Source organism: Microcaecilia unicolor, chromosome 10 (assembly GCF_901765095.1).
Source record: "Microcaecilia unicolor chromosome 10, aMicUni1.1, whole genome shotgun sequence".
Taxonomy (NCBI): domain Eukaryota; kingdom Metazoa; phylum Chordata; class Amphibia; order Gymnophiona; family Siphonopidae; genus Microcaecilia; species Microcaecilia unicolor.
In genome coordinates, this window is record NC_044040.1 from 98,014,862 (window position 1) to 98,042,723 (window position 27,862).

Consider the following 27,862-nt stretch of genomic DNA (forward strand, 5'->3'; position numbering starts at 1 on the left):
AATTGCTATGAGAGTACTATATAAGGACAAGATGCATATTTAAGCACTGCATAACACACAAAGCATTTGGCTTAAAGAAAAACAAGTAACAATGAAAGAACATGTTCAAACATACAGAACAATCTATGGGAGTAACAAGACTAAAGTGGCAACCTAAAAGCAGCTCATGTAGAGATGAACATTATGTAATAATTATACCACCATATAAATATAGGAACTACTAAGCAGAAGCATCTAAGAAATATGCATAATAGCTCAATATATAGTAAAGGTCTTAATCGTTTGTATAACAGAAGAAAGCATGTTGGAACTTTCTCTATGAAATAAATTGTCAAATCCATATATGCGGGCATGGCAGCCTAGAAATACCAAGGCACAAGAGAGAATACCATATGAGATGAAGCAGAAAACAATTTTATGATATCAGACATTGTCAGTGGTGGTTGGTCTGATTCCATCAATGAAGTCAGCTAGCTCAGATGGATCAGTGAAGTCTTTTGTTTGATTATAAATTGTAATCCGGAATTGGGCCAGATAGAACATGCCATATTTCGCTCCCATGGCTTTTTATTGTGGCCTGTAAGCTAAAAAAGTTTTGTGAAGCTTCGCGGATTGCTGGCTCAGGTATGGAATGAAAAGCAGCATATTGCCCTCATATTGTTACCACCCCTCTCGACTGGACTGTAGTGATGTGCTCCCAGATACCTGTTGTTGTACTCATGGCGAATATCCAAGGAACACACACTCACAGCCGAGGGAGTAGAACAAATAAACTAACCTCGTCCTTTACTCTCAAAGAATAAAGGAGGAAAAGAAGCTAAATTTAGGATTGGTTCCTGAAATGGAAGGACCAAACTTTCAGATTTGCAAGATATCTTTTTCTTTATTGAATACAAATGCAAGCAAATTTTCATTCAAATAAACTCAAATTCACAATTAGTGTGTGGCTTAATAGAACTGCAATAACATATTCAACATTCAAATGTAGTTTTACATTTATACCCTTTACTTTTTCTGTTTCTTTCAACAGAATCACCTAAAAAAGCAGAAAAGGACCTTTTCAGATAAATATTTAAATTGTCTTTTATCAAAATCAGATATTTGTTCTGCTCCTTGTGATCTTGGGCAAGTCACTTAACCCTCCATTACCTCAGGTATAGACTTAGATTGTGAGCCCTCCTGGGACAGAGAAATATCCAGTGTACCTGAATATAACTCACCTTGAGCTACTACTGAAAAAGGTGTGAGCAATAAATAAATACTAAATTGAGTAATGTCCTTTTCCAGTTTTTGTACTGATGGTTTTTGTGGTGAGGAAGGCTCAAAAGATTTCCGCTTTCTAGGTTTGTTGTATGCCATTATCTTTAAGTATCCTAATATCTTAGAGTAGACTGAAAATATTCAGTATTGATAGATGATATTTGATTGTTCTGTAAATCACCTCTGGAGCTCGCATTTCAAGCTGTCATACTCTGCAGTGCTCGTTAGCACCCCCCCCCCCCCCCCTCAGATGGAAATACTTTAAAAATAAACAGGAGGAAATATTTTTTCACTCAATGAATAGTTAAGCTCTGGAACTCTTTGCCGGAGGATGTAGTAACAGCAGTTAACGTATCTGGGTTTTAAAAGGGTTTGGACAAATTCCTGGAGGAAAAGTCCTTAGTCTGCTATTCAGACAGACATGGGGATGCCACTGCTTCCCCTGGGATTGGTAGCATGCAATGTTGCTACTATTTGGGTTTCTGCCAGGTACTTGTGATCTGGATTGGCCACTGTTAGAAACAGGATACTGGCCTAGATGGATCATGTCTGATCCAGTATGGCTATTCTTTTCTTAGTCTACCCCCATTACATTCTGGTGAGGAGTTTTCTCTAACCCCATAACTAGTTTCAGTTACCTGTATGTGGAGGGGCATTTTTGATATGACATCTAAGTCTGACTTTGGACACTTTGCTCAAAACTTCCAGAATCCGAATAGCAAATGTAGCCATTTTTGAAATAGCAAAATGTCTATCTTTTTTTCTGATAATGGCCACATGCTAGATGTTTTGTGCTCTGTGCATTTATCTTTCTGGTCCATTTTTGAAAAAAAAAAAGATACAAGTGCAAAATGCACAAAATCAAGCCATTGGGATGTAGGAGGAGCCAGCCTTCTTAGTAGACTGGCCCCACAGGCATCCCAGAAGAGCAATGGGGCACCCTAGGGGGCACTGCTATAGATTTCATATAAAAATTTCCAGGTGCACATCTCACTGTTATTACCTTATCTTGTCTGCTGTGCCCTTCAAAACCCACCCAAGACCACCACCATCCCCAATTGTGCACCACAATAGCCGTTATGGGGGACTAAGGGAGAGGTCAATCCTATATTCCTCCAGTGGTCATCTCATCATTTAGGGCACTTTTTTGTGGCGTAACCGTTATTAAAACAGGTCTAGTTCAAAACGTCTTTGATTAGTCCTGGACATTTTCAGCCACAATGGAACAAAACGAAAATGTTCAGGTCTTAGGAATGCCCAAGTCCTGCCCTTAACATGCAACAACATGCCCCCTTGAGATTTGGACACACTGAAGATGAACAGAATAAAAGAACGTCTGGAGAATGGGTTTTGAAAAATACCAATTTGGATGTTTTGGAGAGAAAAATGTCCAAATGCTGCTTTATGCCACTTTTTAGACATTTTTCTCTTTTGAAAATGAGCCCCTGTGTCAGTGGTGTGCTGGAGCTGGCTCACGCGAGCCTGTTGTTAAATTTTACTGATTTTTGCGAGCGGGTTGTTGGAGTCAGGCAGCGAGAACACAAGCATCTGTTGTTTTTTTTCTCCTCCTCTCTCCCTCCTTCCCCAGCCCCAGCATACCTCATCATGTCGTCCCTTATGTTCATCATCCCCCCCTCACCACTGCCTGACCAACCCGGAGCCTTTTCTCTGCCGGATCCCACCCACAGGAAGTTGCATCAGCGGGGCTGTACACTACTCGGCAGAGACAAGGCTCCAGGTAGACCAGGCACTGCATGAAACAAAGAAATTGAAGCTGATTAGGTTAGTCTGATTCCCCCTCCCGCGCTGCCCTTAAACCCAAAACAAAATCAAGCAAACTTATGAGCTGCTGCATCTATGTTGTCGTTCTTTATTGTTGGTAGCATTTTAATTTCATCTCACTCATATTTTCAAACATGCCAGCTTGTGCAGCATACGGATGAACACAGAGGTAGTAGTAATTTGTTATAAATCATACTCGGTGTATCATTTGGAGGGGCTGGTTATAGGGACACCTTCTTGCATGTATTATATTTGTGCAGAGATTTTTTTCTCTTGGTAAAGGGCCATTAAAACAGATATCATGTTATAAGAATCAGGTGCTGCATCCATGTTGTCGTTCTTTATTGTTGGTAGCATTTTAATTCAATCTCGCTTATATTTTCAAATATGACAGCTTTGGCAGCTTACAGATGTACACAGAGGTCAGAGAAGTATAGTAATGGAATAACTTTTCATAGAGTAGTAATTTGTTATAAATCATAATCAGTGTGTCATTTAGAGGGGCTGGTTATAGGGACACCCTAGCATGTATTATATTTGTGCAGAGATCTTTTTTTCTCCTGGTAAAGGGCCATTAAAACAGATGTCATATTATAAGGATCAGGTGCTCCACATTCAGAGTTTCTATCTATTTATTTATTTATTTACTTATTTATTTATGACACTTAACCCTGTTATTGGTGCAGAGATTTTTTTTCTCCTGGTAATGGGCTTCTAAAACAGACATCATGTTATGGGAATCAGAGTTTCTATCTATTTATTTACTTATTTATGGCATTTTATCCCAAGTTAAACTTGAATTAGATTGGAACCAGGAAGCAGTGGCGTTCCTAGGGGGGGGCGGTAGGTGCGATCCGCCCCGGGTGCATGCCGCTGGGGGGTGCCGCGCGCACCTGTCCTCCGTTGTTCCATGGAAGAAGCATTGAACGGAGGACAGGCGCGCGCGGCACCCCCCCCCCCCAGCGGCGTGCACCCGGGGGGGGGGGGGAATTCCTTCGCGGGGGGTGTCCTTTCGCTGGGGGGGGGTCTGCGCTGCATCCGGGGGGGCGCTGCACCCAGGGGGCGGGGCACATTGGCGAACCGCCCTGGGTGTCAGCCCCCCTAGGAACGCCACTGCCTGGAAGCATTAAAAAAAATTTCCGGAGAGAGTAATGCATGACCCCTCCCCCAGCTCTCTCCCTGGGTATAGCCAGCTCTGCAATTTGGGGGGGGGGGGGGGCGCAGAGGTGGATGGGGGGGGCGCAGAGTTGGACCGGGGAGAGAGTTTGTTGTTAAAAATTTACCAGCACACCACTGCCCTGTGTGTGCATTATTAGCCTCAACTTTATTTATCAACTTTAATGAATAATCATCCCAAAGTGTGTAAATGTTGATCATTTAGCCTCCCAGTGAGTAATTTACATATTGTGTTTTTCACCTCCCTTCTTTGCTTAGTGATGTAACAATTTTCAGATGGTTAAATTTCACACACAGGACTACTTCCAGAGAAGAATATGTACAGTTAGAATGCTTTCTTTCTATCTCAGACAATTTGCCATAGCCAGAGAAAATAAATCTGTCTCAAAAGCTCCTTCCTTCAGAGGGGTTTCACTACCTTCTGTATCTCAAAAACCCTTCCTTGAGGGGAGTTTTACTAGCATGCAGTACCGTCCAGTGCACTAGCTGTCACATCCAGCCACTCCTCTGCCCACCCATGTCACATCCATCTCTTGCTCACTCCCATATTAGGTAGCTAATGCTGATTTTATCACATGCTGTTGTTTTTAGCACAGGAGATAGTAAAGTAGACCAGCATTACCATCTGCTGTGTGGTAAAACAGTTTTGAGCTACCTAGTAAGAGAGCTCCTGTATGACATACACCTTGGGAGAAGAGAGATTATGGGTTAAATTGATTTATTCTGTGTCTGTTTAGCATAACTTTGATGATTAGCTTTGAAAAAAAAAGGTTTAACAATAGAATAGTGCCCCAAATTATGGAACTCTTTGCCTTTCAGTATACTCTACCAAAACAGCTATATACAGTTTTGTCATTACTGAAAACATAGTTATTTACGAAGTGTTATAACCAAATTTAGTTAGATTTAGGGGGTCTTTTACTAAGATGTGCTAGTAAAAGACCCCTTTAGTTTTCTGCAAATTTTCATTTTGTAGTTTTACATTATGTTAATTTTAGTTACAATTAATGGTGGTTATTGAATATGCAGATGTTTGATCATTTGTTCCCTGCTTTGGGCTATATTTATGGTTAAGTGGGCTATAAATGTGAACATTAAATTAAAACAATTCTCAGATTAACAGGTTGAGTAAACATCAGTTTAAAGTTCTTTTCGTGTTTTTGCTTTTTAGACTAAAAGGAATTGTGGGTAAGGAAGTCACTCCCTTCTTGCTGCAGAAGGTGAATGAACTGACTGATGGTAAATCCCTGGAATCTAGTATCCTTTTCTATATTTCCAGTGTGCTACAATGTGTACCTATTTTTTCACCTTAAGTTCTTCGTGGCTAAAAATATTTCATGTAAGAATTCAAGGGTAATGTCAAAGCTATTTCTGTGAGTTAAACCTTTAGGAAAATCTCTTTTGGGAAATATGAACTTCCCCTCAAATCACAGGAACTTTGGAATATAGCTCAATTAAACACTTATTCTGATTCCTCCAAATCCAAGCAACCTTCAAGAGCAGCTTCTATAACTTGCGACAACTACACTGCTTGTCTCCTTACATTGACAAGGCAATCCTTGTCTCAGTTGTACATGCCATGATAACATCAAGACTGGATTATTGTAATGCACTCTATACTGGTCTGACTACAAAGGGTTTGCACCAGCTGCAGTTGATTCAGAATGCTGCAGCAAGACTAATAGAAGGTTGTAAGCGTCATGACCACATCACACCATTTTTGCATAAACTCCACTGGCTACCAGTACAATACAGAGCCAAATTTAAAATTCTCTGACCTTCATAATTGTTTTCCTCCTTTCTGGGCCTCGCCACATTATCGCATTAATGTTTAACATGGCGCCGCTACTGCAGGTCCTCATCCACCATCCTTCCTTCCTGTCTCTCTGGCACGCACGCGGCTCTGTGACGTACTTCCTCCTCTATCCTTCAAGGCCCTTAAAGGAAATGGCCCAGAGTACTTGAAGAACAGCATCTCCCTCTATACACCTTCAAGGTCACTAAGGTCCTCCCAAGGATCTTCCCTAACCACATCCTCTCCAAAGGACATCACATGATGTGATAGTTGCAAGTGAACCTTCTCTGGCATTGCCCCCACACTCTGGAACAGGGCTGTTGACAGACAAAGCCGGGCCCGGGCCAAACAATCTTAAAAGCCCCCCACACCCTCTCCCATGCAGGTGGGGGAAAGAGTTGGAGGGGACAATGTTACTGGTGGACGAATGAGGGACAGACCAGTATAATTGGAAGACTTTCAAACAGCAGCAGCGGTGCCACATTACATGTTAAGGCGATAATGCGTCGCGGCCCAGAAAGAAGGAAACCAATTATGAATTGTCTTCTGCATGCTTGGCTGCACCAGCGCCATGCCAGTGCTGAACTTTCCTTTTTAAATTGAAACCGGCAATTTTTTAAATGCAGATGCATTGCGATGCAGCAGCACAGCACCGGACTCCCCCTTGGAGGCCGGGCATGGGTAATTTTGCCCCCACCCCCACCCCCCTCTCATCAGCCCTGCTCTGGAATGCACTCCCTGAAAGGCTTCACTTAACGTAAGACAATTGTTACTTCAGGAAGCGGGTGAAGCTTGGCTTTTCAACCAGGCCTTTAACGGAAGAAGTAAATGACATCGAATGGTGAAGTAAGTGATCTGAGAAGAGAGCAAGGCTTCAATCACTGATGTTGTAATTCACCTGGGGACAAATGACCTGGCCAACAATAGCAACTTTACAGCACAGAGAGCATTCCAGAAGCTTGGAAAGGGACTGAAATCTTTGGTTCTGTGGTTTTTTCTGAAGCAATTCCTACATGGGGGAAGGGAGAGGAAAGACTACATGGAACGGTGGAATTCAATAAGTGGCTTGAGTCTTGGTGTAAAGAAGAAGGTTTTACATATATAGGAGTATGGGGTAATATGTGGAAAAATAACAGGCTGTACTATAATGATGGGCTACATCTTTCTGTGATGGGAAAAAGAATCCTTGGGGAGAAATTCAGACAATATGTTTCTAGATATTTAAACTAGAGGGTGGGGTGACAAAAGGAAACAAGGGAATTCAGAAAGTAACCCCCAGAATAAATATGATGGCAGAGGGAAAGGTCATATAAATATAGAAAACCACCTCAACTCACTAAGCACATGGAAAGCAATGAGCACAAATGCTCGTAGTCAAAGTAAAAGGTTTAAGGCTTGCAAGCCATGATGTTTGAAGAAAACTTGGATATTGTTGCTATTACAGAGACCTGGTTCAACGATTCTCATGAATGGGATGTGACCATACTGGGCTATAATCTTTTCAGGAAGGATAGAGAGGGCCAAAGAGGTGAAGGAGTGGTGCTGTATGTGAGAGACAATATCAGAGCGACTGAAATGCGGGGAACCTGGAGAAAGGAAAAAGCTTTATGGATTGTCCTGGAAAAAGAAGATGGAACCTGTATCAACACGGGGGTTATCTAAAGACCTCTGGCACAAACGGAGAAGTTAGACAAAGATCTGATAGAAGATATTCAAAAGATTGGTATGAAAGGGGAGGTGCTACTGTTGGGAGATTTCAATTTGTCTGACATGGATTGGAATGCCCCATCTGCAGAATTGGAAAGAAGTAGGGAGATTGTGGATGCCTGTCAAAGTGCCTTACTTAGACAAATGGTGACGGAACCCACAAGGGAAGGGTCAGTGCTGGATCTAGTGCTCAAGAATGGAGGAAGTGTTTTCAATATCCGGGTCGGTGCCCACCTATGTAATAGTGATCATCACACCATATGGTTTGATATAAGGGCAAAGGCGGAGTGCAGATGCACAAAACTCAAAGTACTGGATTTCAGATGTACTGATTTTGATAAAATGGGGGAATAACTGAAGAAGGAGTTCTTAGTGTGGGAAGGTTTAGGAAATGTGGAAAATCAGTAGTCAAAAATAAAGGCTGCTATAAATATGGCAACTGATCTTTATGAAAGGAAAGTAAACAAAAACAAGAGAAGCAGGAAGCCTATATGGTTTTCCAAACAAGCAGCTGAAAAAATAAGAGCAAAAGAGGCTTTGTTCAAGAAATACAAAAGAATGCAATGAGAGGATCACGGAAAAGATTATCAGATTAAACTCAAAGTAGTGAAGAGGGAAATACGGCTAGTGAAAGCGCGTACGGAAGAAAAAATGGCTAAAGATGTAAAGCGAGTTGACAAGACTTTTTTCAGATATATTGGAGAAAGGAGAAAAGATAGGAATGGAATTGCAAGACTGAAAGATGATGAGAATGGCTATGTGGAGAGTGATGAAGATAAAGCGAACATGCTAAACAATTATTTCTCTTCGGTGTATACGGAGGAAAATCCTGGTGAAGGACTGCAGTCGGCTGCTGAGGGAACATCTGGGAATGGAGTGGATACTGTGCCATTTATGGAAGAAAGAGTTTATAAATAGCTGGAGAATCTGAAATTGGACAAGGCTATGGGGCCGGATGGGATACATCCCAGGATACTGAAGGAGCTCAGAGAGGTACTGGCGGGACCTCTTACAGATTTATTTAATAGATCTTTAAAGACAGGAGAGGTTCCGCGGGATTGGAGATGAGTGGATGTGGTCCCTCTTCACAAAAGTGGAGACAGGGAAGAAGTGGGAACCTACAGACTGTTAAGTCTCACGTCGGTGGTAGGAAAAATAATGGAGTCGCTGCTGAAAGAAAGGATAGTTAACTTTTTAGAAACCAATGGGTTACAGGACCTGAGACAACATGGCTACCAATTGAATCTTATTGAGTTCTTTGACTGGGTGACCAAAGAACTGGATGAAGGACTGTGCTAGATGTAATCTACTTGGATTTCTGCAAAGCCTTTGATATGGTCTCCCACAGAAGACTCGTGAATAAGCTGAAAGGGCTAAACTTAGGACCGAAAGTGGTGAACTGGATAGGAAACTGATTGACCAACAGGTGGCAGAGGGTGGTGGTAAATGGAATCTGCTAGGAGGAAAGAAAGGTGAGCAGTGGAATTCCTAGGGGGTCAGTGCTGGGGCCTATTCTGTTTAATATGTTTGTGGGAGATATTGCTGAAGGGTTGGAAGGAAAGGTTTGCCTTTTTGCGGATGACACGAATATAGCCAATAGATAGGATACCCTGGAGGAAGTAGAAATGATGAGAAGGGATCTCCGAATGTTAGAGGGTCTGGCAGTTAAAATTTAATCAATATTCCCCACAAAACTACAAAACATAAACTAAACTAAAAATAAGAATAAAAATAAAAAATTCATGTGGAAAAATGTGCAAAAACATTTTTTTACGTTTTTCTTTATGCTAATTGTGCTCAGTATCTGGGTATCCCATACTGTATCGGCTGACCATCCAACTTTAGGGTATTATCCTTATTAACATCACAGCACACCCTACCGCCTACCCGTGGTATCCAATTGTTGCATATATTGTTAAATATACAAGCATGTAGTTAACATATTGATGGTTTTCATAGTATAGCTTCAACAACCATGGTGCGTGGGGTACTTGTCTCAATCCTAGGAGAATGATTCAGCTCGAAACAGAGTCGGCCCCAGTTTCTGTGAACTTGTGCTGTAAAATCCTTATATAATCAAAACATATGTTTGCATTTGTTGCATTTGTATCCCACATTTTCCCACCTATTTGCAGGCTCAATGTGGCTTACAATATACCGTTATGACATTCGCCATTCCAGATTGGAAGATAACAATTGGTGTTACATAGAGAACATGGGTGACATAATAAAATTAAACAGACAAATATAAGAAGAAAACAGTTCCGAATGTAGGTAAAAATGGAGATATGTTCCCAGTCCTTATTGTTGTACCATCATAATAATAGTTCCTGACATGCGTGCATGTTTCGCCCTAAGCGTCCTCAGGGGAACGATGAACTAAAAATAATGAAAAATAGTTAAAAACAAAAAATAATAATGTATGCACAGTATACATAAAACATTCCAATGACATTGAACTCAGGTAGCTGCACACTATTCCAGCCCCCATCCTTGTAATGCCAAGAAGTGTAGAGTAATGCGCTTGGGATGCAGAAATCCGAAAGAGAGATACCAAATAGGAGGGGAGAGATTAGTAAGCTCAACTCAGGAGAGAGACCTTGGGGTGTTAGTGTCCGAGGATCTGAAGGTGAAAAAACAATGTGACAAGGCAACGGCCGTGGCCAGAAGGATGCTAGGCTGCATAGAGTCACACCACTCCTCAAAAAACCATCACTAGACCCTACCTGTCCCTCCGACTACCGCCCCATCTCCCTCCTACCCTTCCTCTCCAAGATACTTGAGCGCGCCGTTCAGAGCCGCTGCCTTGATTTTCTCTCCTCTCATGCCATCCTCGATCTGCTTCAACCCGGTTTTCACCCTCTACACTCGACAGAAACGGCACTCTCTAAAGTCTGTAATGACCTGTTCCTTGCCAAATCCAAAGGTCATTACTACATCCTCATCCTCCTCGACCTATCCGCCGCTTTTGACACTGTTAATCATGATTTAGTTCTTGCCACACTGTCCTCTTTTGGGTTCCAGGGCTCTGTCCTCTCCTGGTTCTCCTCTTATCTCTCCCACCATACCTTCAGGGTACATTCTCATGGATCTTCCTCCACCCCCATCCCGCTCTCTGTTAGAGTTCCCCAGGGATCTGTCCTTGGACCCCTTCTTTTTTCAATCTACACCTCTTCCCTGGGCTCGCTGATCTCATCTCATGGTTTCCAATATCATCTTTATGCTGACGACACCCAGCTTTATCTCTCCACACCAGACATCACTGCGGAAACCCAAACCAAAGTATCGGCCTGCTTATCTGACATTGCTGCCTGGATGTCCAACCGCCACCTGAAACTGAACATGGCCAAGACCTAGCTTATCGTCTTTCCACCTAAACCCACTTCTCCTCTTCCCCCACTCTCTATCTCAGTCGATAACACCCTCATCCTCCCTGTCTCATCTGCCTGCAACCTCGGTGTCATCTTCAACTCCTCCCTCTCTTTCTCTGCGCATATCCAGCAGATAGCCAAGACGTGTCGCTTCTTTCTCTTTAACATCAGCAAAATTTGCCCTTTCCTCTCTGAGCACACCACCCGAACTCTCATCCACTCTCTCATTACCTCTCGCCTTGACTACTGCAACCTACTCCTCACTGGCTTCCCACTTAACCATCTATCCCCCCTTCAATCCGTTCAGAACTCTGCTGCACGTCTTATATTCTGCCTAGACCGATATGCTCATATCACCCCTCTCCTCAAGTCACTTCACTGGCTTCCGATCAGATACCGCATACAGTTCAAGCTTCTCCTTCTTACCTACAAATGCACTCAGTCTGCAGCCCCTCATTACCTCTCTACCCTCATCTCCCCTTACGTTCCCACCTGAAACCTCCGCTCACAGGACAAATCCCTCCTCTCAGTACCCTTCTCCACCACCGCCAACTCCAGGCTCCGCCCTTTCTGCCTCGCCTCACCCTATGCTTGGAATAAACTTCCTGAGCCCTTGCGCCAAGCCCCCCTCCCTACCCATCTTCAAATCCTTGCTCAAAGCCCACCTCTTCAATGTTGCCTTCGGCACCTAACCTTTATACCTATTCATGAAATCTAGACTGCCCCTATTTGACTGACTGTACATTTGTCCCTTAGAATGTAAGCTCCTTGAGCAGGGACTGTCTTTCTATGTTAAACTGTGCAGCATTGCGTAACCCTAGTAGCACTTTAGAAATGTTAAGTAGTAGTAGTAGTGGTATAACCAGCAGAAGAAAGGAAGTGTTGATGCCCCTCTACGAGTTGTTGTTGAGGCCCCACTTGGAGTATTGTGTTCAGTTTTGGAGGCCGTATCTAGCTAAGGATATAAAAAGGCTGGAGATGGTGCAAAGAAAAGCTACAAAAATGGTATGGTATTTACGTTGCAAATGAGGAGAGACTTGCCGACCTGAACATGTATACTTTGGAGGAAAGGACAAAGAGGGATGACATGATGCAGGCATTCAAATATTTGAAAGGTATTAATCCGCAAATAAACCTTTTCTGGAGACGGGAAGGTGGTAGAACTAGGGGACATAAATTGAGGTTGAAGCGGGGTAGATTCAGGAGTAACATCAGGAAGTACTTTTTCACAGAGAGGGTGGTGGATTCGTGGAATGCCCTCCTGCGGGAGGTGGTGGAGATGAAAATGGTAATAGAATTCAAACATGCGTGGAATAAACATAAAGGAATCCTGTCTAGAAGGAATGGATCCACGGAATCTTAGCAGAGATTGGGTGTCGTCGCTGGTAATTGGGAGGCAAAACTGGCACTGGGCAAACTTCTCAGTCTACACCCTGATTGTAACTGAATAGATAGGGATGGGCTGGAGTGTAAATTTTAAAGGGCTTTGACATTAGCTTCAATTAGCCCACCTCTTCAATGTCGCCTTCGGCACCTAACCACCATACCTCTATTCAGGAAATCTAGACTGCCCCCACTTGACACTTGACATTTCGCCCATTAGATTGTAAGCTCTTTTGAGCAGGGACTGTCCTGCACTGCGTAACCCTAGTAGCGCTCTAGAAATGTTAAGTAGTAGTAGTAACTTAGTACAAGAAGAGTGCTGGGCAGACTTCTTCGGTCTGTGCCCTGAGAATGGCAAGGACATTTTTGTGCCTGTGGGTATTGATGGTGGGATAATCAAATCATGAGAATTGCTGAATCTCTGGGCCATAGAGGACATCCTGCATGAGGAACACTGGGTCACCAGGACCATCATAGAAAGAGCATTTGGACTGCTAAATCATGCAGGTACTTATAAAGGTGTGGAGGGGACTTCCTCTACAAACCAGAAAATTATGCCAGACACCAGGGCTATCATAGAAAGAACATTTGGACTGCTAAAGCTTCAGGTGCCCATAAAGGACTGGAGGGGTCCTCCTCTACAAAATCAGAAAATTATGCCATCATAGAAAGAACGTTTGGACTTCTAAATCATGTTTCAGGCATCTATAAAGATCTGGAGGGGACCTCCTCTACAAACCAGAAAGTTATGCCAGATCGTCCTGTTCTTCTGAAGCCTGCACAATCTTGCACAAAGGTGAAAAATCCCACTTCCTGAGGTACGTGAGCCCCATGACAGAGAGCCAGAGGAAGAGGGGGAAAATAAGTCATCACCAGGACAGCAGCACCCACAAACCAATGTCATGCATATACAGCAAGGGATAACCTCAAACACAGAGTGCCCATTCCTTATTCTCTCCCCTCTTTGCCACACCCACCCTCACCACTGATAACTTCACTATCACTTGAACCTTTCCTCTCCCCCCTGGGGTGCAGCAGACCCCTTCAAGGATCCTGGCTGGTTCACAGCATGTGCCATCACTTTGTCCAAAGCTCTCAGAACAGTCTGAGGCACTGGAAGAGTATCTGTCACCATGCCTGCTGCCCTAGCAGCTTGAGCAAATGGTGGGTCCACCAGGGGGAATGTTGGAAGCCTGTCTCTGTAACAATGTATGTTTTCTTGCCACTTCTGTGACATGGATGCCCCCAGGGATCCTTGGCACAAGCCCTGAGCCTGTGTTAATGAGCAGCCTCATGGAGGCATTCTGGTTTCCCTGCTACTGCCATTCAGCCATAGGATGGGTAAGTGGTGGATTATGGCAGTGATCGCTGTGCTAAGGAAGGTGCAGGTCCCATAGGTGGTATGACTTGGGCCAACTGCTTATTCTTTGCTTCCATCCTGCAGGAAAGCATCCACATGAAGCCCATCATGTCACACCCAGCTCCATGTTCTGTGTGCTTTTTGCTGTCTGCAAATCTATCATGATCACCTCCTCAGAAAAGAGCTTAATAGCATCATCACATTCCAATACACAAAAGGTGTTGAAATATGAAAGAAAACTTCCAGGTTCCAGTTCCATCATTAAACTTGAATAAACATACCGACAAGTGGAAGGAATAGTTGAAAAGTGAGAATTTTATCTTTCTCTGAAAAAGTTCATTGCAAAGCAAAGCCATCTCGTGACCTCATGCAGATACTTGTGCAGAAAAATCTTGGAATAACAATATAGCAGTGCCATTAAATGTCACCTCACGCAGTTGTCAGTATTTTGATAATATCATGTCTTTTTCTGAATAGTTTAAACCTCTGGCAATGATGGGTCTTGGCCTTTTGTCTCCTTCTTTACTCTGCCCCAGATAATGTGCACATTCAGTTTTGATGTGTGAAATGTTGCTTTTCAGGCCCAGTACACTAGGAAGCCATCGCTCAATTGTTTCTCACAGGTCTTGTTCTTTAATGGAGTCGGGTATGCCAATAAATCTCAAATTATTGCATCTGCTGCAAAATCTTACCGACCAATATTCAAAAGCATTTAACCGGCCAGAATTGGCACTTTTCCAATAAAATGTCTTCAAATGGGCTATCCGCTGATATTCAGCGGGGATAACCGGCTATCCCCGGCTGAATATCACCGGTTTGGGTTTGGTGGTGTATAATTATACTACAGCAAGAGGCCCTCACTGGATGCCCACCGGAAGGGTGGAAGGCCTGATTTTAGGACTCAGGCTGTAAAAATACCAGCTAGGTTTAAAAATCTATGACTGGCTGAGCAAGGACTTGCTTTTCCTGCAAGTTAATATGCGTTCTAGTTTAAGATCTATCCACTGGGATAGTGGTGGGCCAAGCTACATAGCTTTGTACAGTTGAAAAGCACTGACTAGGCCTGATAACCTACTAATGGCCTTATAGATGAGTCTTAACAAAATCAGGTACAAATTGAATGTAGCACTTATTAAAATGGAGTTTGTCTTTCTATAAGATGAAACTTAGATCATAAGATGATAAAAAAAGAGGAAGTGAAACTGATATGCTAAAAATAAGATGTTCTGGCAGAAGAGAAAACATGTTGACAAAAGAGGAAATTGCACAATAATTTGCAATAGCTAGAACGGAAGCATCTGGCCAGATAGGAAAATATGATCTCAGAAATTGAGAAATATTAGAAAAAAGGTACCTCACAATTGACTTCTATTAGGATCTTGGGCTATAAAAGAGATAAGATTTAGACAGAGAGTTGGAGTCCTTCCCCAACACTTCTCGGACGGCAGAGCTCTGTGCAACTGAACCCAGAATCTGTTTGATGTCTGTACTGATTTGAAAACTTGGTAAGAATAAAGCCTTCTATCTGATATCTATCTCTGTCTTTATTTTCAAGTATTCCTTACCTGTCAATTTATACTACAAACTAAGCCACATACAAATAATACACACTCTTTGCACTAATTTAAGGACTCATAATATATGTGGGAACACAAATGGCCAAGGATTCATTTAAATCCAGATAGACAGAAAGCTGTGGTCATGGGAATTAGATTGGAACTGAGCCTTCTGATGCCTCCACAACGCCGCAAACAGATTGTGGAGCCACAAACCCTCTGTACACCTCCGTGGGAAAGGGTCTCCCCGGGGCGTAAAGAGGGGTTCAATTTAAACAGTGGCCACATGTATACATAGAGGGGCATGATGGGGAGAAATGAAAAAATAGACTTTTACTTCAGCAGATTTAGCCCATACGCAGCAGAGCTTTAGAAGTGTTAACTCCCATTCTTTTTATTTATTTGTTCTCTCTCTCTCTCACAGACTCTTGAATAAAAGATTCAATTACTCTCTCTTCTTTAACTTCCAAACAAAAATGATGTTTACTTACAGTTTCTTCAGATAACTATTTACATCATACTTGCAGTAGACATGGTAAAACTACTGAATACAAAATTCTGTCAGTTGGTTATCATACAGCTTGAAGAGAGATTGCTAACACCATCTTATGCTGACACAGACTGACTCACTCTCAGAGCAACTAGAGTGACTCAGACACACCCACAAGACATTACACTATATCCAATGACATCATAGCTCATAGAATTGTTGACAGTTAATGCATGCAGCACTTGTCTTTCACATATTCCTACATACCCCTTCACATGCATTATTGTCCAACAATTTAATTCTTATATATTTATTTATATACATACAGTCCTAGCTTTTCTCGTAGATTTTCAAAATTTCTTACAGCTAGCGGTTTCGTCAAGATATCAGCAATCATTTGGTCAGTTTGTTTATATTGCAAACTTATTACTCCTTGCCTTGACAATTCTCTGACATTATGGAATTTTGTTGCAATATGTTTTGTTCTAGACTGTACCCTGTCATTTATTGACAACCTTATACAGCTTTGATTGTCTTCAAAAATCTGTATCGGTCTCTGCTGTTCTATACCAAAATCTGTACACAGTTTTTCTATCCACATTAGTTCACGACATGCTTCAGACACAGCAACATATTCTGCTTCTGTGGATGATAAACTTACAATGGTTTGTTTATGACTTGCCCATGAAATAGATGTTTTTCCATACATAAACACATACCCACTTGTGGATTTGTAAACTGAATGATCTCCAGCCCAAGCAGAATCACAGTAACAAATCAATTTCTGATTACTATTTACCGGAATCACCAATTTACAGTCAATTGTACCTTTCAAATATGTTACCACTCTTTTTACAGCAGTCCAGTCAGTCTTAGTAGGCTTGTTCACTCTTCTACTTAAAATTCCTACAGCATTGGCTATATCAACTCTGTAAGTGGTAGTTAGATACAAAAGTTTTCCTATTGCAGATCTGTATAGAATGTTATCTGGTAATGGTTCCCTTTCAGTTTCATCCCTCTGAAAATCTGTGGTCATAGGTGAACCTACTGAGTGTGCTTCCTGCATACCCATACTTTCAATAAGATTATTAATCTTTTGTTTCTGACTTATTAAATAAGAACCATCTTTCTGTTTTTCAATATTCATACCTAAATAGTATGACACATTTCCAAGTTCAGTTATTTCAACATTCTGATTTAAATACTTTACAATGTCTTTATACTCTTTTTCACTTTCACTTGCTATAAGCAAATCATCTACAAATGCTAAAATGTACACACAATGACCTTCCTTTTGTCTAGTATACAAGCATTTATCTGCTTCTCCTTGCTTAAAATCTAAATCAGTTAACATTTCATGCATTTTCTCATTCCAGCATTTTGCACTTTGCTTTAAACCATATAAACCTTTGTTCAGTTTACACATTAAATGACTGTTATTTGTATCTATGAAACCTTCTGGTTGTTTCATAAACAAGTCTTCAGATATATCTCCATGAAGAAATGCTGTTTTAACATCTATGTGTTTCACTTGCATTTTCTTTGATGCAGCTATGCTTAGGAGAGTTCTGATTGTTGTGTGTTTCACTACTGGTGCAAATACTTCATCATAATCTTCACCATATTTTTGAAGATAACCTTTTGCTACCAGTCTGGCTTTATATCTTTCTACTTGTCCTTGTGCATTTCTTTTCAACTTAAATACCCACTTGCATCCTATGGCCTTTTTGCCATGGGGTAATTCAGTTAAGTTCCATGTTTTGTTTTTATGCAATGCGTCGATTTCATCTTGTGCAGCTTTTTTCCATTCTTCTGCTTCTTTTTTAGACATTTGATCAATTTCATCCCAAGTTAAAGGTTCTTGTGCATTATCAGAAGTTGTTAAATAAGATAGTCTTTGGGGTGGATTACCTCGATTTTCTCTGGATGAGCGTCTGACATTTTGTTGGTCTGACCTCTCCGTGTCATCTGAGATCGAGATTCTATCTCCAATCATTTCCCCTTCATCAGTGGTACTGTCTTCAGTATAAACGCTTTCTGTATCTATTTCATTTTCCTGTTCCTCATTAGAATCAGAAAAATTATTATCAGACAATTCTGGTATGTTAGTGTTTATAATCACCGGGATATTGATTATTGGTTTCTTTTCATATTCTGGATGATAAGGTTCATTTGGAATTTTCCAGTCTTTATCAATTTTTTTATTTTCATCAAAATATGTGATGTGTTTTACACCAACAAATCCAGTGTTTAGATTCAGAATTCTATAACCTTTGTGACCTGAATCATAGCCCACTAGAATTCCTTTTTCTGTTGTGGAATCCAGCTTATGTCTCTTCTGTTTCAGCACATAGTACTTCCAAATATTCTTATATGTGACAGATTTGGTTTTTTACTATGCCACATTTCATGTGGGGTGCGATCAGTCCCTTTTGTAGGTAGTCTGTTCTGTAGGTATACTGCTGTGAGAATTGCTTCTCCCCATAATCTCTTTGGAAGATTACTATCAGATAGCATACATCTTGTCATTTCTACAAGTGATCTGAACTTTCTTTCAGCTACAGAATTTTGTTCTGGTGTATATGCAACTGTCTTTATGTGCTGAATACCTTCTTGTTCTAGAAATGTTTGTATGGTATGTGAAGTAAACTCACCACCGTTGTCAGTCTGTAGAATCTTTGGTTTTTTATCAAATTTATTGCTTACCAAGGCTACAAACTTCTTTAACATATCAGCAACTTGATTCTTTTCTTTTAATAGATAGGCCATACAGTATCTAGAGAAATCATCCACAAATATTAATGCATATTTGTTATTCCCTAGTGATGGAATATTAAATGGTCCACATAAGTCACTATGCATGTATCAAGTCCAGTATTTTACTACTTCTTTTTCCTTTATATGATGGAAATGAGGGTCTTACCCCCTTTTGAGTAATACAATCTATGCATTTTTCCATCTTACCATTACTGGCACTTATTTTTATGCCTGTTGCAAGTTGCTTACTTTGCAGCTCCAAGATCACCTTTGGATCTCTGTGTCCCATTCGACGATGCCAGGTCTCAAGATTACATTCTGTATTCTTCTTTGTTTTTATAAGATGTGATGATTCACCTGTAATGTTTAACTTATAGACATTGTTACTCATATAACCTTCAGCATAAATTTCATTACCATCAGAAATTGTACATTTACTATTTTCAAAATGAATTGAAAAACCTTTCTTGTCTAATGCTGATACACTGAGCATATTACAAACTGCTCGTGGAACATATAAGACATCTTTTACAAGAGTTTTTTTGACTCCATCTGATACTATGCATTTTAAATGTCCATTTCCTTTTGCTTTGATCATTGTTGAGCCAGCATTTGCTGTGTGAAGACTACCATCTTCTGGTCTCATATCTGTGAAAAATTCTTTATTATTGGTTATATGTTTTGTGCTGCCAGAATCTAATATCCAACTATTTTTATCTGAAGTGTTCTTCATTATATTAAAAGATTTTTCTGTCATTATACAGCTCTTATTCTTACTGTTGTCATGGTCATAATTTCTTCTTTGACCATGCTTATTCTCCATTGGCTTAAATGAGCTAGAAGGGGTGTGGTTTTTCTTTACAGTATTTTGATACATGTCCCTCTTTACCACATGAATAGCAAATCAGCTTGTTTCTGGGCAGGCTTTTTTCATTATAGCTCCGCCTCCTACTATGCATCGCTGAGAAAAATGTTTCATTCTGGTTAATCTCTCTTGGTGAACAGATCTTTTCTGTTATAATACATTCTTGTCTAAGCTTAGAGACAGCCTGTTCAAAAGATTGTCCTTCAATTGCTTCATTCACTGTCCTGAATACTTCAAAACTTTTAGACAGAGGATGTAAACATAAAAGCTCTCTTTAAAGCATCGCAGATAGGTATACTCGATAATTCTAGCTTCTTAAATAATGACATTAAATGTGTTATATGATCATTACATTTTTTCTTGTCATTCAACTTCAATTGAATTATTTCTGATAACCATATAGGCTGTTGTTTTGTATATGAAGTACCATACATGGTTTTCAATTTTTGCAATATTTCTTTTGAGGTGTCTGTTCCATCAATCAATATTGCCTGTTTCTCTGTCAGAGCTTCATATAGCATACTTTTGACATAACAGTCTGCAATATTCCATTCTTCAAAATTGTCAGCATTTCTTACTTCATCCAAACATATATTTAGCTTCTTTGCTTCAATAATACATTTAAATCTCATCTCCCACTGAATATAGTTATATTCATTCAGTTGAGGCACTTTGAGAGAACATAGTAATGGTGCAGCTGCCATCTTGTCTTTTGTGTGGAGAGATAAAAAAAAATTTCTTAATGTTTTCTTTTTTTTTATTTTTTTATTTTAGTGGCCTGGGCCCATAACCCAATATGATGGGGAGAAATGAAAAAATAGACTTTTACTTCAGCAGATTTAGCCCATACGCAGCAGAGCTTTAGAAGTGTTAACTCCCATTCTTTTTATTTTTGTTCTCTCTCTCTCTCTCTCTCACAGACTCTTGAATAAAAGATTCAATTACTCTCTCTTCTTTAACTTCCAAACAAAAATGATGTTTACTTACAGTTTCTTCAGATAACTATTTACATCATACTTGCAGTAGACATGGTACTGAATACAAAATTCTGTCAGTTGGTTATCATACAGCTTGAAGAGAGATTGCTAACACCATCTTATGCTGACACAGACTGACTCACTCTCAGAGCAACTAGAGTGACTCAGACACACCCACAAGACATTACACTATATCCAATGACATCATAGCTCATAGAATTGTTGACAGTTAATGCATGCAGCACTTGTCTTTCACATATTCCTACAGGGCATAATTGAAAGGTCATCCAAATCTGAATTTGGACGCCCTCACGAAGTCGTCCAAAATCAGGTAGGTATAATGGAAAAATAGTATAGACGTCCTTAGACATTCCATTATCGCAGTTGAAAACGTCCAAATCAGGGACGCCCAAAGTATAAGAAAAAGGACGCCCGTAGACATTCCATTATCGCAGTTGATAACGCCCAAATCAGGAACACCTTTGTATAGGAGAAATACTACAAAGATGTCCTTAGTACAGTAACAAGGCCACATTTGTCACAGAACTGCCGAACGAAGTCCATCTTACTAGGCCGACCTAAGAACGGCGGCCCTGTAACAGGTATGTCCTTTGGCAGTTCTGTGACAAAGGTGTCCTTGTTACTGTACTTCACACTTCTCAATGTTCTTTATATTTTCCCCATACCTGCATATCCGCAACTACATGCACTGTACTTCCAGAACATGCAGCTATGGGAAATATAAGGAACATACATATTTTATTGTGTGTATATGAAGTTCGCACACTTCATAATGATCCATATAAGGAAGGCTCCGCACGTAGGCCCCGCATGCATGACGACAGTCCAAGAATGTCCATGCGTCATGGCCATCCATGTGTGGAGCCATTATAGATACCAAGATGTGCATGTACTGACCTGTTCATATTTGGGATGGTCATCCATATATGGAGCTGTGCATGTAAGTACGTCCATCACGCATGGGCATCCATGTAAGGCGATGCATGGTTTCCAACAAGTTATTCACTGAGAAACATGGCACTCCTTAGAGAACCAAATTTTAGTGAGCAGGAGACTCTGTGCCTAGTGCACCTGTGCTTAAAGCACAGAAGAATTCTTTTTCGCCACCACCACCACCTGCCCCCCAGGACTCTCTCCATCGAAGCCTGGGGTGAGATAAGGGATAGGTTGGAGAGGTAAGTGTTTGCTCACCCCTCCTCCTGGGCTATCAGGGCCCCCTCTTGTAGCTACACATATAAGAGCTCCTTCAGCAATGTAAGCACAAACTGTAGTCTGCATTCAAGGGTAATCAGTGATATGTGCACATGCACATTCATTAATAGAATCTATGTAATAGAAAGCAAAAACATTCCCACATGCCTACAATACTGCACACAAACGGTACTCTCTGTCCTCATGTCCACCTCAATGACATCATCTGTTCCAATGTAATGCCCCCCCCCCAATCAGTGTTGTGAGTCTCTCCTATTTGATTTCCAAATGAATTTGTGTGCTGGAGGCAAGAAGGGCCATCCCCTGACTCCTGGTGTACAAGTGACTTCACACAGTATCAAAATACCTCTAATATGTAGTCGCGCCAGGCGAGGGAACTAACTGTGCTCAGGTCACCAGAGACAGAGTGAACATAGAATAAAACATCATCCTAAAAAAAAATAATACCAGATGAATGCATAAAGGTGAATATAAATTCTTGTGAATGGAATCAATTTGATTTACAATAAATTCAGATACTACTCCCTTATATATATAACAAAAAATTATTTATTAAAGTGGAATAAAATTATTTAACTGTGCTGGTAAACAAAAAGAAATACTCTTCAGTTAGATTATACAGGATTAGACCAGTAAAACTGCTGATTCCCTACTGGATCCAGTATACACTCTACTTTCTTTACTAACCAAACATTTAGTCTCCTAACCAAATTACAAGTCAGTATAACACTTCAAAGATTTCCAACTCAAAATAGGAATGTTCCTTAGGTGTATTTCATGTAAAATCTCAGTTCACTTGTGTGGTAAACAGGAGTTTCAGGAAAAGTGTGAATTGTCTCTATCTGTACTTAGCTGAAGGAAACGTCCAGTTGAATCTTCAAGAGATCTCTCCTTTAACAGTCATCTTCCAGATTCTTCTCCCTAAACTTACTCTAAAAAATAAAATAAAAGGAGAAATACTGCCTCCCTGCAGTGTGTGTGTCTTTTAGATCAGCCTGCCTGAAACTGGAACCTGGACTGAATGCTAAACTATGAAAAAATAAAATAAATTGAATTTCCTCAGTTCTAATTTCCTAAGTAGCTTTATTATACTTTATCCTGACTATCTAAAGAGCAACCCTTTTTGTTTCTTCCAAGCTGCTGAGATCTTGAAGCCCACTGCTGGATCTCATCCACACACACACATTCATAGATCCACTTCCCTCTCAGCAGAGAAACCTCAAACTTGTAAATTTCAACCAATCTCTTTCAGAAATAAATCTTTTTCCTTAAATGTTTAGTGATTTCTGATCCTTACTATTAGGACCAAATCAACTTGGAAACTCACAATCCTTTCCTCAGGAGAGAGAACTAAAACTTTCAAATCTAGTACAAACCTCTCCTCAATTTCCTGTTTTACTTTCAACCAAATCAGTCACTCTTTTAATATATCAGTCAAATTTTATCAATTCTTTCTTTCAATTCTTACACACAGAATGCAGGTCCTGGCTCAGTCAAATCTTCAGTTGCTCTCCTCTGCTCTGTTCCAGGGTTGCCAGCTGGGAAAAATTTTCCCAGCCCCAAACGAGCCTTGAACCCGCCCAAAAACCGCCTGTAGCCAATCCCCGTCTCCCGCGTCACCAACCCTGCCCCGCATCACCTAACCCCGCCCCCTGTGTCACTAACCCCGCCTCCCACATCACTAACCCTGCCCCCTACGTCATCCCTGATGTCACCCCGCCCCGGAAAAGCTTCTATTGGACCAAATTGGACCAATAGAAGCCCCGGAAAAGCTTCTATTGGACCGAATTGGACCAATAGAAGCCCCGGAAAAAACCGCCGAACTCGCACAGCGGCGACGGGAAAACCGCCCAAAAAACCGCATCCTGCGGCCGGCGAAATTTTCCCGCTGCCGCTGGTGAAAAACCGCCCAATTGGGCGGTAAAACCACCCACCTGGCAACTCTGCTCTGTTCCCGGGCAGAATTCTAACAAGAGCTGCTCAGCCAATCAGAGAGCTCTATTTGAATGTAGATTAACATAGACACTCTAATGGGGAAATTTTAGTCAAAAACACTAGATAAACCCTTCGTTTTTAGATCAAACTCCACATTTTTGATCAGAGCCATGCCCTAACATTAAGGCTGTAACATTTCCAACAATTGTTTACCCATAAATATGCAAATGAGAACCTCCCCAAAATGGACTTTTGCATATGATTTAAACAGATTTGACTACATAGCATATCAATCCCATCTCCTAACTCCTAAATTCTGCAATTAGATTTAATGCAAATACTTTTAAAAATTATTTTTAGCACTTTTAAAATCTTAGGTGTCAGTGCAAATCTCTATGGTATGTTCTGCTCATGTGCAGGAGTCTCTATGGTATAAATATTTCCATGGCAACTCAGGACCAGGGTCGTAGCCAGACAACAAATTTTGGGTGGGCCTAGGCAAGAACTGGGTGGGCACCAAGTGTTCTCCCCCCCCCCCCCTAAAAAAAAATAAATTATCTCAGCTTGTGGGAAAACACTTCTTTCTACCTTGGCAGCAGGCATGCACTGAAAACTGAGCATGCGCAGGTGCCAGTGTCATAGAGAGTAGCGTTTTCGCTACCATCAGGGGAAAATCTTCAGCTGTTGAAGCTTGGGATTCCCACCAGTTACCACTAAACATGTGCTACTGTTGGGTAGGCCTCAGCCATAAATGGGTGGGCCCTGGCCCACCCAAGCCCACCTGTGGCTATGCCACTGCTCAGGACACCTCTAGCAACCCCCCCCTGCTCTCTCAGCAGTAAGGTAAACACATTAAACCAATTTATACAACTGGTTACACAAGCTTATATCTTGCAGAAGATTTGGCATTCGGAGGGACCTCGAGTCCCTCCAGTGGAGGTTCCGAAGAACCAAGAGGGAGAGCCCTGACTTAATCAGGGCAGTGAGACGGCGCCTCAGGGCTTGACGTAAGTATTATAAACAGGGCACCTGTACTCATTTGTAAATGTATTTATTTAATAATGCAAATGTCCTGTACAATATCAGTTTCCATGTGGCTAATAGGCAACTAGTAAGTCATAACACCTCTGTCCCAGATCAAGGCCTGAGGTTGCAGCTACCCTCCCATGAGTGTGGCTGCAACTTCCAACTAACCTCCTCTGAGATGAATGAGATGACATGCCTCACTTCTGTATCCAAAACAAACTGAAAAACAGCCAAATTCAATCTTTCTAGATGAATGCCCCTACATAGGTTTGTTTAAACTGGGTTGTTCTCGATGAAGCCTAGAAGTGGGTGAAACGATATGGGCCCCGTTGAACATAAATAAGCAGTTGGAACGAGGGGTGAATAAGACAGCTAAGACAAGCAGTAGCTGTTCTTTTGGAACTTTTTGATTTTCAGTGGAAGTTTTTCTATTATGAGAAATTGTGATTGAAAGCATGTAAGAAAGAAAAATTCTTGTTACCCAATGAAAGAGATCAAACCACAGACACCAAAATCTTATATAGATAACGGGTCTTGTTGGTTAGACATTGGTTTACGCTTTGGTTCTGAGGGTAATTTTCATGCTTTCTAGTATTGAAGCTTATTTTTAACCCTTTGGGATTGAATTTGGCTGTTTTTCAGTTTGTTTTGAATTAGTTTATGCAATTTAGATTAACAGCCCATACTGTTACTTGCATATCAATCACTTCTGTATCCCCCTTTCTGGGGTGGATACTGTTTCATGATATTCCTGCCTGAGGTCCTACTCTTAGTGGATGTCATTGCCTCATATTAAAGTTATGTGCTTCCCCCCCCTCCCCCCCCCAAAAAAAATAAACCCCAAAATGGTCAGCCAACCATAGTCACAAATCATAATGCAAACATGCTGCTGAGCAATGAATGTGATCTGCCTGTGTACTGTGTGTCAGACCAGCATCCAGGGTTCCCTGTTATGTCATCTCATGCACCTCACACCCCATGGGTATAGCCCAGGGCTCACCACACCTTTCCCCATCCCCCGCCTCAGGCCAGCCAGCTCCTGCACTATGCAAGCCATGTTGGATGTGCTGATCTCAAAGACAATCCTGTTACATATACAGGGCGGCAGGAGGAGGAGGCCGAGGCATGGGAAGATATGCTTCCTCTGGAGGGGGAGGAGCACCCACCAGCCCCAGCAACACCAGCAGCTCCACGCACACCTCCAGCTCCAGCCACACCAGCAGCTCCAGACAACAGTGCCGCAGTACTGCAACTCCTGCAGCAACTGGTTACTGTAGTCTACCAGTTGCTGCAGGAGGTGGCAGCACTGCGGCACTCTGGGGGGGAGTGGCAGGAGATCCACAGCAGGTTCGTGCTGCTGGTAATTGAGCTGCTGCGGCGGCATTTGGAGAGGCAGGGATGGGGGGTGGGGAGAATGATTTTGGGGGGGGGGGGGGAATTGTAAATAGTTTTTTTTATTGTATATAGTTACAATACAATTTTACACTTTTGGCACTGACCAGGGTCTGTGTGTACTTTGTGCACTACATATATGTTATTAAATGCTGGGGTTGATGTGAGAGGAGACAGCAATCTGGGTTGCATGACAGGTGAACTGTGACTAAGAAACTTTGGTACATGTGTGATAAGTGTGGCCATACAGAAGGCCACCTGTTCCTTCCAAACTGCATGGCTGTATGGTAAGGGGGGGGGGGGGGGGCTGGGTGGGCATTTCTGTTGAGGAACACAAATGCCCATCCAGCTTCTCCCTTCTTATCATATAGCCCCACAGCACAGAATTGTTTAAATAATAGGTATGTTGTCTAGCACTAGTGATCCGTCAAGTAGAAACTTGCAGATAACCATAGGTAGCGCAAAGACGATGTTTGCTCTCTGATCACCAGACACCCTTACCCACAACCAAACCTCATTGGTGAGGGCCAGGAAGGAGCTACAAACAGCTGGGTCATCTTTTCACATTGAATGTATCAGCTATGGTATATAGTGCTGAGGAGAAAAGGGAACACAAGGGTAAAAGCAATAGATGGATGTTTACTTCATCACAATTGCAATATAATACATCAGGTACAGAAGGGCACAGGCTAGGGGAATTATATAGGCACTGGGCTTTAGCTACCTGCAGGTAATTTAGAATAGGAACTGTAACGAGAACCCCTCTCCCTCACCATGACTTAAGGGTTCAAGGCCGTGGTAGGCACGCAGCTGTGACCACCTTGAAATTAATTAGCAGGATAGAATTTAGAAATGTTGTTGTTCCATAACTATAGAGGATTGTAGGACAGTGTTGAATAATGTGGAAAAGACATTCAGTGCATATATGCTCCCCCCCTTCCCTCCCCCAACAACCTTGAGAATGGGTGGGCACTTCATAAAAGGGGACTGGGGTTCACCACATAAAGAAGGATGGAACCTAGCAGGGAGACACATGAGGTGCAAAGCGGGAGAAAAACTACCTGCTGTGGATACCCGTGAATCCGGTGAAAATGGAGGTAAGATTTGAATGCAGAGAACAGAGAGAGAATGGGGAGCCCTTGACCATGAGGGATGCACACATCCATTCTCAGGGTCTCTTCCCATCCCCCACCCCACAGGCAGCCACAACTGAGTGTGTCCAATAGACAACAAGACATCTGTACAATGAATTGGGTAGAAACAATCATGGCTCTCAGAGTCCAGTGTATTACAGTCCACTGCTGTCTTGCAATCCTCTTGACCAGCTGTCCTGCAAGATGCAAGAAGTGTTTGTTTGGCTCCTAAGTAGCAGAAAGGGAAGAGGTGGCTGAGAGGTATGAGCTTACCTTGAACTTGTGGTGCAAGAATCTGTTGGCTCCAAGGGACCAGAGGCTGCCTGCTTCAACAAAGGAGAGAGAGAATGGGGGGCAGTGAGGGAGCAAATCATACACAGCAAGGAGCTCCTGGAGAGTAGAGAATGGAGAGTATATGCTAAGCTACCAGCCAGTGGCGTAGCTAGGTGGGGCGCAGGGGGAGCGGTTGCTCCCCGAAACAGATTAAAAAAAAAAAAAAAAGGCGCCTATGCAATTTTGAACCGGCAGGGCCGGCCCTTTTTTTTTTAATTTGCACTTTCTCCTCTCCCTTCCCTTCCCTTCCCTTCCCACCCCACCGTTCCATAACACGCTTCCCTCCCCAGAGTATCCAAGCCCAACACCACTCTCAGTCGCTGCAGCAGCA

The 27,862-nt window shown here is 41.8% G+C and overlaps 1 protein-coding gene across 1 annotated transcript in view; it reads left to right on the forward strand.

Annotated features, from left to right (window-relative positions):
- LOC115478317 (pseudouridine-5'-phosphate glycosidase-like) overlaps positions 1-27,862 on the forward strand; it is a 770,820-nt gene that overhangs the window by 452,305 nt on the left and 290,653 nt on the right. Inside the window, exon 9 of the mRNA XM_030215622.1 lies at positions 5,390-5,457. Within this exon, the coding sequence (XP_030071482.1) occupies positions 5,390-5,457 (68 nt within the window). The remainder of the gene's footprint in view (positions 1-5,389; positions 5,458-27,862) is intronic.